This window comes from Eschrichtius robustus, chromosome 3 (assembly GCF_028021215.1).
Source record: "Eschrichtius robustus isolate mEscRob2 chromosome 3, mEscRob2.pri, whole genome shotgun sequence".
Classification (NCBI taxonomy): domain Eukaryota; kingdom Metazoa; phylum Chordata; class Mammalia; order Artiodactyla; family Eschrichtiidae; genus Eschrichtius; species Eschrichtius robustus.
The window spans coordinates 170,718,781-170,731,713 of NC_090826.1; the positions used below are offsets into that span (position 1 = coordinate 170,718,781).

General features: G+C 39.3%; 1 protein-coding gene and 1 non-coding gene across 2 annotated transcripts in view; both read left to right on the top strand.

The window, feature by feature from the left end:
* Positions 1-12,933, top strand: part of RAB3GAP2 (RAB3 GTPase activating non-catalytic protein subunit 2) — an 88,213-nt gene that overhangs the window by 37,011 nt on the left and 38,269 nt on the right. Inside the window, exons 5-9 of the mRNA XM_068541801.1 lie at positions 933-980; positions 1,056-1,131; positions 1,453-1,554; positions 5,778-5,877; positions 8,159-8,257. Of these exons, the coding sequence (XP_068397902.1) occupies positions 933-980; positions 1,056-1,131; positions 1,453-1,554; positions 5,778-5,877; positions 8,159-8,257 (425 nt within the window). The remainder of the gene's footprint in view (positions 1-932; positions 981-1,055; positions 1,132-1,452; positions 1,555-5,777; positions 5,878-8,158; positions 8,258-12,933) is intronic.
* On the top strand, positions 10,541-10,672 carry LOC137763198 (small nucleolar RNA SNORA36 family). The gene has a single exon (XR_011073757.1). It is a non-coding gene; the product is annotated as a small nucleolar RNA SNORA36 family (small nucleolar RNA).

Below are 12,933 nucleotides of genomic sequence, written 5' to 3' on the forward strand. Positions count from 1 at the left end.
GTAGAAATCCATAGTACATGCCTGACACTCTGTAGATACTCAATGAATTGTTTTCTATTTTTATCAAAATAAATAATATTTCTCCTTAAGTCATTTAGTCTAAGCATTTTGAAGACATTTAATTTCTGTCTGAAATGCAAAGCAAACATAATGGTTCAATTACTTTAGAGACAACAAACAAACAAAAAGGTTAATTTTGTTTGGTGATTATCTGGTTTGATGTATGTGGAAGAGGGTTTATATTTTGTTGAATAAGCTGGTGATGGTCCTGAGGTTTTACAGGTTAAATACAAGTCAGTAGGAGTTATTTTAATTTTGAGGCTTGTCTCTGAGTGCGAGACAAATTTTTCAAGTCTATGTGTCAGGAAAAAAAAATCTTTTAGGGACCATCCAGCCTAGCAGGTGAGTAGAAATAGGTTATCAGGAGCAATTTCTGCAAAATCTAAAAGAAAAAGCCAGCCAGTTGAAATACAGTAAGTCTCTAGATTAACGTACTCAGCAGAAATGCAGTTTGCCTGTAATGTGATTGCCAGTTCCTCCCACCCTCTGCCCAAGTTCTTAGCTGATGCGGAGGAGAGGGGAACAGTAGGAAATGACTGCTTGGTGATCATTTGATGTTTTCTCAGTTTTGTGTATAATCAGTCATGTACAGTAAAGGTGTGCTTTCTTTACTTTTGTGCTTTTCATGACAATACAGAGTGAAAAACACTGTTGTTTATTAACTACAAGTGAATGTGACATTACCTCTTAAGTGAATGGATTTTATGACCCTACTTATGGGGGGAGTTTTACTGTTTTTTTATGTAGGCATTGGATACAACTGATCCACAGAGCTCATCTTCCACTTATTGCCCTTTAACATCCCATTATAGAGCTTTCAAAGTAATTGATCGATGCATTAGGTAAGCATATGATTTTGTTTTTGTTTTTAGGGAATGCGTAACCAGCACTCTGTGTATCCCACTAGCCAGCCAGAAGAGGTAAGGATGAATGAGTCATTTGTTTTCTTTGCTTTGATTTCTGAGTGCGTAAGTTCGTCACTTTGTTTGTAACAGGAGTTCCACTGGACGTCCAGACTGGACCTGCATTGTGGTGGGCTTTACTTCGGGTTATGTACGCTTCTACACAGAGGTGAGTTGAGTGCTGTGCGGTTCAGGGATACCAGCTGACTGGAGCACCTGGTAACCCATCCCCATCACACTCACTTGTGACTCATGACCACCTGCCCCTTGGGACTGTGTATTTGATACTTTATGGGGTGGAGGCTGGAACAGGGGGAGCAGTGGTGGTAGAAAGTTCTGGTAGGAGCTATAGAGAGGAGAAGCCATATTCTGCAAACAGACTACCAGGCATCTGTGGAAGGCCTGTTGGGGGAATGATGCTCTCTGGCCGTACCTGTTCCGGTATATTGGTAAGAAAACAAGCAGGGCTTATCTCTGTGCTTCCTCCTAGAGTGGCGTGCTCTTGCTCTCACAGCTCCTGAATGAGGACCCAGTGCTACAGCTCAAGTGCAGGACCTATGAAATCCCACGACATCCCGGCGTGACGGAGCAGGTAGCATAAGAGATTGTGTCCAGAGCAATAGTGGCTTTACTTTGCAGTCGTTTCTTCCCTCTTTCATTGGGTGGAAACTTTAAGTGTCTTCTTGTGGCACAGTTAGCTGTGCTGTCATATTCTAAATAGAAATGTAAGCTACTCATAGCTGAGTAAAGAATACCAGTCTTGCTTTTATTTACTTAAAGAAATGTTGTATGCTTTGCTCTATAATGAAATAAGACACTTAAGTCAGAAGACAAAAAGTTTTCTCAGTTTTAGAATTTAATAGTGACTTAAGGTAAAAAATGGTATTATGTAACTTTATATCTTTTTTATTTGAACTTAGGTGTCAAAATTATATAGAGAGTCAAAGAAAAAAGTTCTAGCTGTATTATTAATAGTGCTGCCACGTTGCACTAACCTATTCCTCAGAAACGGGGTTATTAAGTTTTTATTTATTGTGGAAAATATTTTATATTCATTGAAGATTTTGATAGAGAAAATAATACTGTTGAGTGTCTCAGGCTCTCCACAGTTTTCACTTCTTCCTGGTGCTGTGTGAGATTTTGATTGTCTCACAGTCAAAAAGTAATTGTAGAGCCACATAAACTGATACGCTCTTGTTCAGCACATCTTGTTTGGTACCTTGTCAAAACTATATAATATGCCTTCTTTCTTTGTGCTATCCTGCTTCCAGAAGATTTGAAGTAAACAAATCTTCAGATTTGCCTGTGTGGACGTAAATTGTGCGACAGATGGACTGGAGCTGTAGAAGAAACGTAACTAGTGAGAGAGGCTAGACTGATGCCTATTAATACCTGTGAATGAGTTAGTCAGTAATATTAAACAATACCGTATTATTTGCTAGTTTTTATGAACAGAATAACTTCTGTGCACGTTTAGAGAAGAGGGAACTCAATTAGGACTAGGACGAAAAAGGAAAATTTCATTGAGGGGGTGAAGTTTGAATTAAACCTTGAAAATGGGTATAGAACTTAATTAGTGAGAAAAGAAGGGAAAGTATTTTAGGTAGTCCGGAGAAAAATGAAGGAAGATTCAAACATAGGACTATGTATGGGACAACAAAGAAACCTATGTTAGAAACTAATGAGAAATTGTTGAATAGGCGGAGTGGCCAAATTCTTCATAAATTTGAAAGCCAAGTGAAAATCGGAATTGATTCAGGAGATTTAGAAGCTACTAAAGATTTATGAGAAGGAAATGATGTAATCAGAGGGATCTTGAAGGACTCTTTCTTCAGGATGAATTGGACTTGTGAGAGCCTGGAATCAGGGAAGCTAGTTATCTGGTTTTTTAAGTTATCTGTAATAGATGTACAGTGCTGGGAGCCAGGACTGCAATGGCTGTGGGAAGAGAAAGGACTAGTACAAAAATCATTTTGGAGGAACATTTGACAGGACTGGTTATCGTATTGAGGTGTCGAATTTTAAAAAGAAAAATGAGTTGCCTCCAAGATCTCCATCCTGAGGCGTGCCATTGACAAAGTTGGAAGAGGGGACTGCTTTGGCAGTAAACAAAGGTTATTAAATTTGGTTTTGGACGTGTTGAGTTTGAGGTGATGGTAGGAAATAAAATGAAAGTACCATCATGAATACCATCATGCCTGTAGTGATACGGAACTACCACATAGACACAAAGACTAGATTGAAGACGATGGTTGAAGTCATAGATAATGAATGAATTCTTCCACGTAAAGGTTATAGGAAAATAAAACTGAAGCCTGAAGACTTAAGTCTTATCATGTTCATCGTAAGGAGACGGGAGAAAATGGAACTATTGAAGGAAACAAGGAAGAAGCTGTTGGAAATCCAAGAAGATAATCTGTTTATTGAGGCTATGTCTCAAGAGCCATTTCCCTTTTTTTTTTTTTTTTTTTACAAATTCTCTGGAAGATGAAGGTTCTTTAAACACTTTAAAGTTGGTTATGTCTTTAATAATCTTTTTTTAGAGCTGGCGGGAAAATATAACTCATATTTAAATATTTGTTTGCTCTTTGCTTTTGTGAGTCAAGAAAATCCTTTAGTTGAAAAATAACTCTTGTTAAACATGCAGAGAGAAGCCTTTGTCATTACCCTGTATTCTACACAGCATCTCTGGATCTGATACATCAGTTTATATGTCAAAAATATCTATTTGCTGCTTCTTCAGTATACTCCTAGATCTATTAAAGATCACAGGAGCAGATTTCATGTAATTCAGTTCTGGGGGAAGTGAGTGTAGTAGGTGTGATGGCTGATCATTGCAGGAGAAGATTCCAAATGTTTTCTGGAATGTCAAAGGAACTTCTTCTGTGGTTTCTGCCTAAAGATCTCTGTCATGTAGCATAATTTCTGCAGCTGTTGGACCACTGGTGTTTGTATGAGTGTCTTCTTCAGGAAGGCGGTTTCGTTTTGGAGATAACTGAGGAGCTGGTGATTAGTTCCTCCGAGTCAGGGGCTCTCTCCGCGCTGCCACGCTCAGTGGACTGTGTAAGCGTAGCCTTGTGAACTTGTTATGTGAGCCCACACCCCAGCTCCCTCGTCCCCTGCTTCCCACCCCTTGTGGCCCACAAATGTCTTTTAAAAATGGAAACACCCCAACAGTCCAGTAGAAAAAGGGGCAAGGCAATTCTCAGAAGAAGAAATATAATTGGTCTAAAGCATATGATAAAATTTTGAACCTTATTAATAATCTAAGGACTATAAGCAACTACATTTGGATAATTTTTCACCTTTCAGATTGGCAAAGATGAAGATTAACAAAAGTTGGTGACAATATGGAAAAACAGGCACTGTCATGTATTGTTGATAGAAGTAAAAATTGATAGGTACTTTCTTGAGACAGTTTAATAACAGAAATGAAAATCATGAACACCCTATGACCCAACAGACCCCCTTGAAGGAACTTACACCAAAGTGATGTGAAAAGATATATACAGAAGAACGTTTATTGCAGTGGTGTTTATAATAATGAGAATATTTAATTCATTCACAAATATTTATTTACTGCCTATTATGTGCCCAGCCCAGTTCTAACCACTGAGAATCCATTGGTGAGCCAGACATGCAAAGTTTCTGCTTTCGTGGGGCCTGCAGTTTGGGGATGGTGGAGGGAAACCAGGGATGAATAACTAGGGATTCCAAGATGATTCCAGCCTCTGATAGGTGCCGTGAGGGAAGTAATCGTGTTGATGAGAATGTACCGAGACAAGGGAATGGAGATGATGTTTGAGACGGAGGCTCAGGACTAGCCTCTCAGAGCAGCTACATTTGAGCCGAGACCTGAACGATCAGAAGAATTAGGCAGGCAAAGACCTGGGAGGTGAAGGTCCAGGCACGCGGAAAGTACTGAGGTGATAATGGCCTTCGTGTTCAAGGAGCCGGGGAGAGAGGTGAGATGAAGTTAGAGGCAAGGGCCGCATCTTGTAGCATGGTTAGAGTTCAGGTTTATTCTAAGTGCAGAAGGGAGCCATAGGAGAGCTTTAATCAGGAGAGTGCTTCAGTCTGCTGAGTCTCAGGAAGATCACGCTGGCTGTGGAGCATGGGTGGCGGAGAGCAGAGGCAGAAGCAGGAGGCCAAACTAAATGTCCATCAGTAAGAACTGGTTAACTGAATTTTGGTTCATACAATGAAATACAGCATCTCCACAACAAAAAATGATTTGCTTGCTTATTGAAATGGAAGAATATCATTGACGTATTATTGAGTAATGAAAAACGTGTTATAGAATAGTTTTAGAATACCAGAAACATGTTATATGGTATAGTCGCATACAAAAGTGTGAGATTATATGTGACACTATGTACTGATATATGTATATCAGTATGTGTACATTTCAGGTGAGTTTCCTTTTCCTCTTCTTTTCAGATGAGTTTCCTTTTTCTCTTCTTTTTACTTCTATGTGTTGTTTTTATCCATACAGTGACTATATTTCATTTTTATGAAACTTGTACATTTTTTTGGTTACTCCCACCATCGATCCTGAAAACATTATTCACCATGTACAAAGGCTCATAGTTGAGAAGAATGTTAAGTCCTTGGCCAAAAGGCATTCTGAAATTGTCTATTTTTACTATTCCTCTGTCTCATATTGTTTTGTGTGTTGGGTGTTTGACAGTTGTTTAGTTATAGTATTTTTTTATTTTACATTAATCATGACATTCAGCTATAATAGAAAAATAGATATGCTTATTTGGCAATAATGAAAATTTATTATTTTCTTCTTTCTTATTCCTTTAATAGAATGAAGAGTTGAGTATCTTATATCCAGCTGCCATCGTGACTATTGATGGATTTAGCCTTTTTCAGTCTCTTCGTGCTTGTCGAAATCAGGTGGCAAAAGGTAATTTTGGGCAAGAAATAGCTAACCTCTGGTGATGTTTGTCTTATTTAACTTAACCTACTTAGAGAATTAAATATGTCTTCTAAATTAAAAAGGCCTTCTGAACTAGATTTAAAGGGAAAAAAAAAAAACGGTTACTGTAGAAATGGGAGTGCGTTGTTGGGTAGATTGCTTAGTAAGATAAAGGCGAGGACTAGAAAGAACATCAACTCTCTTTACATGTCGCCAGTTGAACTGCAGGCTTTGTGCACTGATTCAGCAATATGTCTTGGCCAGTTAAGGGAGAGATTCAACACTGGGGTAGAGAATTTAGTTGCACCTAGCTGAGAAACCAGATTTCTCACTAGATGGGCAGCTATTTGGGCCAGCATACTAAAATCTTGTGATTCTACGTTGTTTCCATTCTCACTGAGGGTAAAGATACCATAAAGTTTGCAGGGGGCATTTCCCTCACAGAAGGCAGGACCCAATAGGGAGTCAACATAAGCTGCTTTTCACTAACTTGAAACACTTCTGAACAGAGAAAAGAGACCTAAATATAATCTATATAGGCAGCTACATCATTTCCAGACTTTGGCATGAAAAGTGCACAAATAATCAATAATTTTTAATCTTTACTACCCATAGTTTACACTCTGATGCTATTATGTCTTTAGAAGAGGATATTGGTTTTCATCAAATTCAAGATGCCATTGATTATAAGGTGCACTATCATTTTCTGTTTCACTAAGAAGTAAAAATGCTGCCAGTGAGAGTCACACCATCGATTTCCAGTTTTAGAGATGTTCAAATGTTAAAATCATGGGAACAAAAAGCCTTAAAATCAATGAAAATACCAGTGTTGGTGCTGACTGTCCCCATTTTCTTCTGGGTTTGGATAAAGGAGCCCTAATGGTCCTAAAAAGAGCAAACAAAGTTTAACTCTTAAATGATTTAGACAGCTCCCTGCAAGAAGAGTTCAATTAAGATGTGTTATCTAATTCATAAAGATTGTTTGTAAATCCAGAACTAAACTATAAGACACAAAAGAAACAATTTCTTCTAAGGAAAGAATGCAGCATCTTACATTGCAATAGAAAAATTTTCACTGTCTTTTTAGCAGATTGTAAAATTCTTGGTTATGTGGCTCTTAAATAGTACATGCTTTTCTGTGAAGTCAAAATTTGTCTGAATTTTTATACCTATTTTCATAATCTTTTAAATTATTTAAATTTAGCCCACCATAAGTTTCAGTATCTTTTTGTTATCTTGGAGACATAATAGTCACCATTAATGTATGTGCCCAAAGAGACTGGCCATTTTCTGTAGATAAAAATTCTGTCCATAAAATAAACTAGAAATAGACAATTGTGTTTTAATTGGTATCGTCAGCCGTTTCATTTTTACTATTTTTGAATTTCCGTTTATTTTGTTATGTATGAGTCCATAAAGCCATTTTATCTCCTAGGAAGTAAGTAAGTAAGCCACTTTGTGCCCTCTTATTTATTTTAAGTTGCTCTAAAAATAATTCTGATTACTTAGCTGCAGACTGTTGTGACTTTTATTTCACAATATAGGAAAACTCTCTTCTTGGCCTTACTCTCAAATCTGAAGTGCTAAGAGGATTACATTTTTCCTTTATCAGAGTACTTCTACTCACAGAATAAACAACCAGAATCAAGCCGTTTTCTAATATGTAGCATGAGAATGTACTGATGACTGGGGCCTTGGGCATGAACCTGTGGCAAGAGCTGGAACGGTTGCTTTTCTTTTCGTTATTCACTCCCTAGGTGGAAATGCTGAGGTCAGTGATCAGCATTGCATTCATTTTTCTGGCAGCGCTATCGCTGTTAGCATACCTTTCTGGCAAGCCTGGCCTCAGTTACTTGCATTGGAGACCTTTCTGTCACGTGTCCTTTGCTGGGCATGTCGTCAGGTCTCGCTGAGGCACTGGTTGCTGTCCCCAGGATTTCATCCACTGTCTTACTCAAGGGGTAGAAAGTCGGTACTTGGCTTCTACTGCAGTTTGAATTCACCTTGATTTTTAGTGGTAGTCTAGAATTTTCAGTAGTCTTCTCTAATTCCTTGAGTGTTCCAGAATCTCTTATGACAGCCAGCTTTTTATGTGCATTGTCTTGGTGTGAATAAATCTCACTGTATGCGTTGTTTACATTACTTTGCCTCGTTACTTTTAGTTGAAATTTTAGAATAATAAACCAGGTTATTCTTGATGATTTTTTGATAAAGCTTCATTTTCTCCATTATATTTAAGTTTGGATTGTCTAATTTTTATCTTTGACAGCTGCAGCATCAGGCAATGAGAACATACAGCCACCACCGTTAGCTTATAAGAAATGGGGTCTGCAAGATATTGACACAATTATTGATCATGCTAGTATTGGTAAGCATGACTAGTTCCAATGCTTTTGGAATTTACTTCTTATACTTTTTGATTGAAGTGTCTCATTTATTGGAAATGTAGATTTATTCTCATGTGAAAAGAATATGCATGCATTGTCTTTAGTGAGACATTTGGAAGGTAGTTCAGACTTAGAGATTATCAAAGGTTAATGTCTTTAAGAAATGGTAGCAGTTTTAGCAATTATGCCCTCAGCAGCAGTACTGTACAGTTTTAAGTCACCCACTATTTGACTTTTTTTTATACAGATGAGTTTAATTCATATAATTACCAGATAGATCAGTCTTCGACAAATGTAACTTTTAGACCAGCAAAATGTAGAGAAAAGCAGATTTTTTCTTGCAGCCAGTATTTGAAGGCATACTGTCTTAGGTATCGGGAACGCAGAGGTGGAAAGACGTGGGTCTCTGCTGTCAGGAAGCATGAGGCTAGTTGGGAGAAACATGTGAAAACAATACGGTACCACAGCATGGTGGTTGTCATAGTAGACAAGTGGACCGGCTGTAGTGGGAGCAGAGGAGAAGCCCCCAACACCAAGGGAATCAGGGAACAGGAGGTTGACTTCAATCTGAGATGGAAAGAATGAGTAGGACTTGACCAAGAGAACAAGCATGGGTGAGGCACTCTAGCCAACAGGTACTAGGCCTGGGGTGGAAGTGCCTTGTGTGCAGGAAAAACAAGACTGGCCCAAGCGAGGCCAGTCTGTAACTAGGAGTCAGGTTCTGAAGGCCTAGTACACTATGCGGCGGAACTTATATCTTTCTCCTCGCCACGTTGAGAGTCATTGAAGAATTCTGAACAAGAGAATGGTATTATCACTTAGCCTGTTGGAAAAATCACTCTGGTGGAAGTTTAGAGGTTGCAATGTAGGGGTCAAGACTAGAAACTAGGTGCAGTAAGGAAGCTATAATAATCTCGGTAAGAAGTGATGGGCATCTAAATTAAGAGTAGAAATGGGTGTGGAGAAGAAGGAAATGCTATTTTAAAATATATATCTATTATTTTCTGTTTAATAATATAGTATATGCTTGTTAAAATTTTCAAATAGTACATAAAAATATAAAGAAAAAAGGAAAAAAATATCCCTCTAAATCCTACCGTCTAGAGGCACTCACCATTGGCTTTGTGGTAAACATCCTTACAGACGTCTGTGTGTAAGTGCAAGTGTAATATGTGTATGGTTATGCAGAGATATGTCTTCATAAAAGGATTCTATCATGCCAACTACATTGTAGCCCTTTTCTAATCAACATATTACAAAGAGGCTTTCACAACAGTTTTGCTAAATATACATTTTCTCAGAGTCCTAGTAGAAGACAGATGGCAGGCATCCTTGAAATAGGATAATTGAAAGAGGTTTTATTTGCAGAGAAACTACTTATACAGATGTGGTATAGGAGAACCACAAAGGATAGTACAGCGTCTTGCGGGCTGATTAGCAGTGCAGCTGTTAACCACTCCTAGGCCTAAATTCTGCTCACTGGAGATAATGAGTAGAATCAGCGCCTTAAGAGCAGGATGGCTTTTGGCCAGTGGTCACAAGGAAATAGATATCCTGTCTTCGTTCTCCTTTCTGTCTTTGATGTCCTGGTGGGACTTCCCATTGTCTGAACCCAACTTGAAGTCTGGGCTAATAACATGCACACACTGGCTCCTCGGGGCCAGCAGGGAGAGAAGGAAGGAGTGTGAATCCAGATGGGGGGAACAGAAGATACCTGACACACAGATTATCTTTGTGTATTGTTGCATTTCTGGTACAGAATACAGGTAGACCTTGTTTTATTTTGCTTTGCTTTATTGCGTGTCACAGATACTGCTTTTTTGCAAACCCTGTGTTGAGCAGGTCTGTTGGTGCCGTTTTTCCAAAAGGATTTGCTCACTTCGTGTCTCTATGTCATATTTTGGTAATTCTTGAAATATTTCAACCTCTCTACCAGCAAAAAGATCATGAGTCGCTGAAGGCTCAGATGATGGTTAGCAATTTTTAGCAATAAAGTATTTTTAAATTAAGGTAAGTACATTGTTTTTTTAGACATCATACTCTTGCACACTTAACAGACTACAATATAGTGTAACCATAATTTTTACTTGCACTGGGAAACCAGAATATTCATTGACTCACTTTGCTGTGATATCTCCTTTATTTCAGTGGTCTGGAATTGAACCTGCAATATTTCCGAGGTCTGCCTATAATCTGTAATAAGCACCTTGTTGGTAGACATTCGTTTTTGTCTTTACTTTTTGCTAACATAAAAATGTGCGAAATTCCAAAGTGTTGAGTTCAGTTCAGGGTGACTTCCCTGTTCTGTTAATTAAACTTTGGAACATTGAGACAGGCTAGGAGAAATGATTGGATAGAAAATATTATTCTATTCATTTATCTCCCAGCCTACAAAATGAAAAAAAAAAAAAAAGGTGCCATGAGCTTTATTCTGTGTACATCTTTATGTAGAGGTCTGACTAATTCATTCAACAAAGAAATGAATGAATACCTGTTACATCCCCAGGCACTAATATTGGTGCTAGAAATACAAGGCAGACAGTACCCCTGCCCTGATGAAGCTTACGTTCTGGTGATGGGGAGATAAAAAATAAACAATTAAACCAAATGAATAAATAGGGTAATAACGAAATGTTAGTAAGCATCATGAAGAAAATAAGCAGAGGGTTATGACAGAAGTAAAGGAAGAGGGGACTCTGGGTAAACTGGTGAGCAAAGGCCTCTCCTGAGACATGCAGGATGGGAAGAAGCCGAGATGGAGGCCCGGAGGGTGGGGGGAGATGGAAGACTGGAGGCTTAAAGAAACAGAAAGGAGGTTGATGTGACTTGATTGTACAGTGAGGGGGGAATGGGACCAGGTAAGGTTGGAGATGTAGACTAGGGTCAGATCACAGAGGGGTGAGGAGTTTGGGTTTTATTCTAAATGCAGTGGACGTCATTGATGGAGTCTAAGTAGGGGATATTTAAAAATATCCCTCTGACTGCTCTTTAGAGAGAGGCTTACAGAATAAAGAGAAGACCAGCAAGGAGTTTGCTGCAATAAGAGAGAATGAGGACTTTGTCTAGGGAGGAAGCAGTGGTGCTAGAGAGAGGTAGACAGGTTGGAGATGTATTTACACTTGCTAAGGGATGGGTATTAGAAACGAGAGAAGGAAAAGAGTCAACGACTTCTTAGCTTTTAAGTTTGAGCAGCTGAGTGGATGCTCAGGCTTTGGCTGAAATGAGCATAGAAGACAGAGGTCTGAGCGGACAAGTGGAGAGTTGTGTTTTTTACAGGTTAACTTCTGACACAATCAGACATTGAAATGGCGATGCCAAGTAGACAGTTGGATATACGAGTCATGAGGTCAGGAGAGAGGTCTGGAGTATCCATGTAAGTTTGGGAGGGAACGGTTAACTGTGGAATGCGTCCTAGAATTCAAGAAAGGAAGAGGTCCGTTGGATTTGACAACATAGAGCTAGCTCTTCATTGACCCTGATCTGAGAAGTTTAAGTGGAATGGCGAGGATGAAAGCCAGATGGGGGTACATTTAAGAATAAATATTTCCACCCCCTACTTCCAAAACTCAGAAATGCAAGTACAGGAAATCAACTCACAGCATCTCCATTTTGACTCCAGTCCTGACCTCTGCACTAAACTTCTTACTCATTTTCCAACTACTGAACATTTCCCCCTGGGTATATCCAAACTTAACAGATCGCAAATAGAGTTCTTGATTTCCTCTCCTCACACTTGGTCCTCCTTTGTTCTCTCGTCTTCGTCTGCTTTCGCCCACACCAGAAGCGTTTGAGTCGTCCTTGACGGTTCTCCTTTTCTCACACTCCTCGTCCAGTCCCCTTCGTCTCTCCTGCCCCCACAGTCGATCCTGACTCTGACCGAGTCTCATCTCCGTCGTTGGCAGCACGGTGGTCCATGCCACCATTGTCTCTTGCCTGAACTGTTGAGGAGAAAAAAATCCTAACTGGTCTTTCTGCTTCCTTTCTCTGATCTCTCAAATCTGTTCACCAGTTAGCAGCTAACGTGATCCTTTTGAAATATAAGTCATAGTTTTGTCCCTTCTCTGCTCACAACCTTATAGTGGCTTCCCATCTTATTCCTGATAAAACCCAAAGGCCTTACGGTGCCATCCAAGGCCTGACGCTGTCTGGTTTATGGTACCTTTTGACTTCATCTCCTGTAGAGCTCTCCCCTCCTCACCGCCCTGTTCCACCACGCTGCTCTCCTTACTGGTCCCCAGATACACCAAGCATCCTCCCACTTCGGAGTCTTTGTAATTGTTGTCCTTTCTGCTTGGAAGGTTTTACCCAGCTAGTCACATGGCTCTCTCCCTCACTTCGTTCAGGTGTCTGTTCAAATATCATTTTGTCAAAGAGGCCTTCTTTAGCCAGCATAATAGACCTAGAAAATTATCCAGTGAGTTTGACTTTATGGAAATTTATGTTAAGAAGAACTGTAAGGTGTTTCAAAGTGCGGAAAGGCCTCAGTTGTTCAGGGAAAACCCTAAATGACAAGGTAGTAATAAATCCAGAAAAGAAAAATTCACGTCTGAGGCAGTGTAATTACAGTAGGCAGCTTGTCTCAGCAGTGAGTTCTTTATAATGAGAACAGAGAGTGTGAATTTAATTTAAAAATTGAGATATGGTTATATTGGAAGAA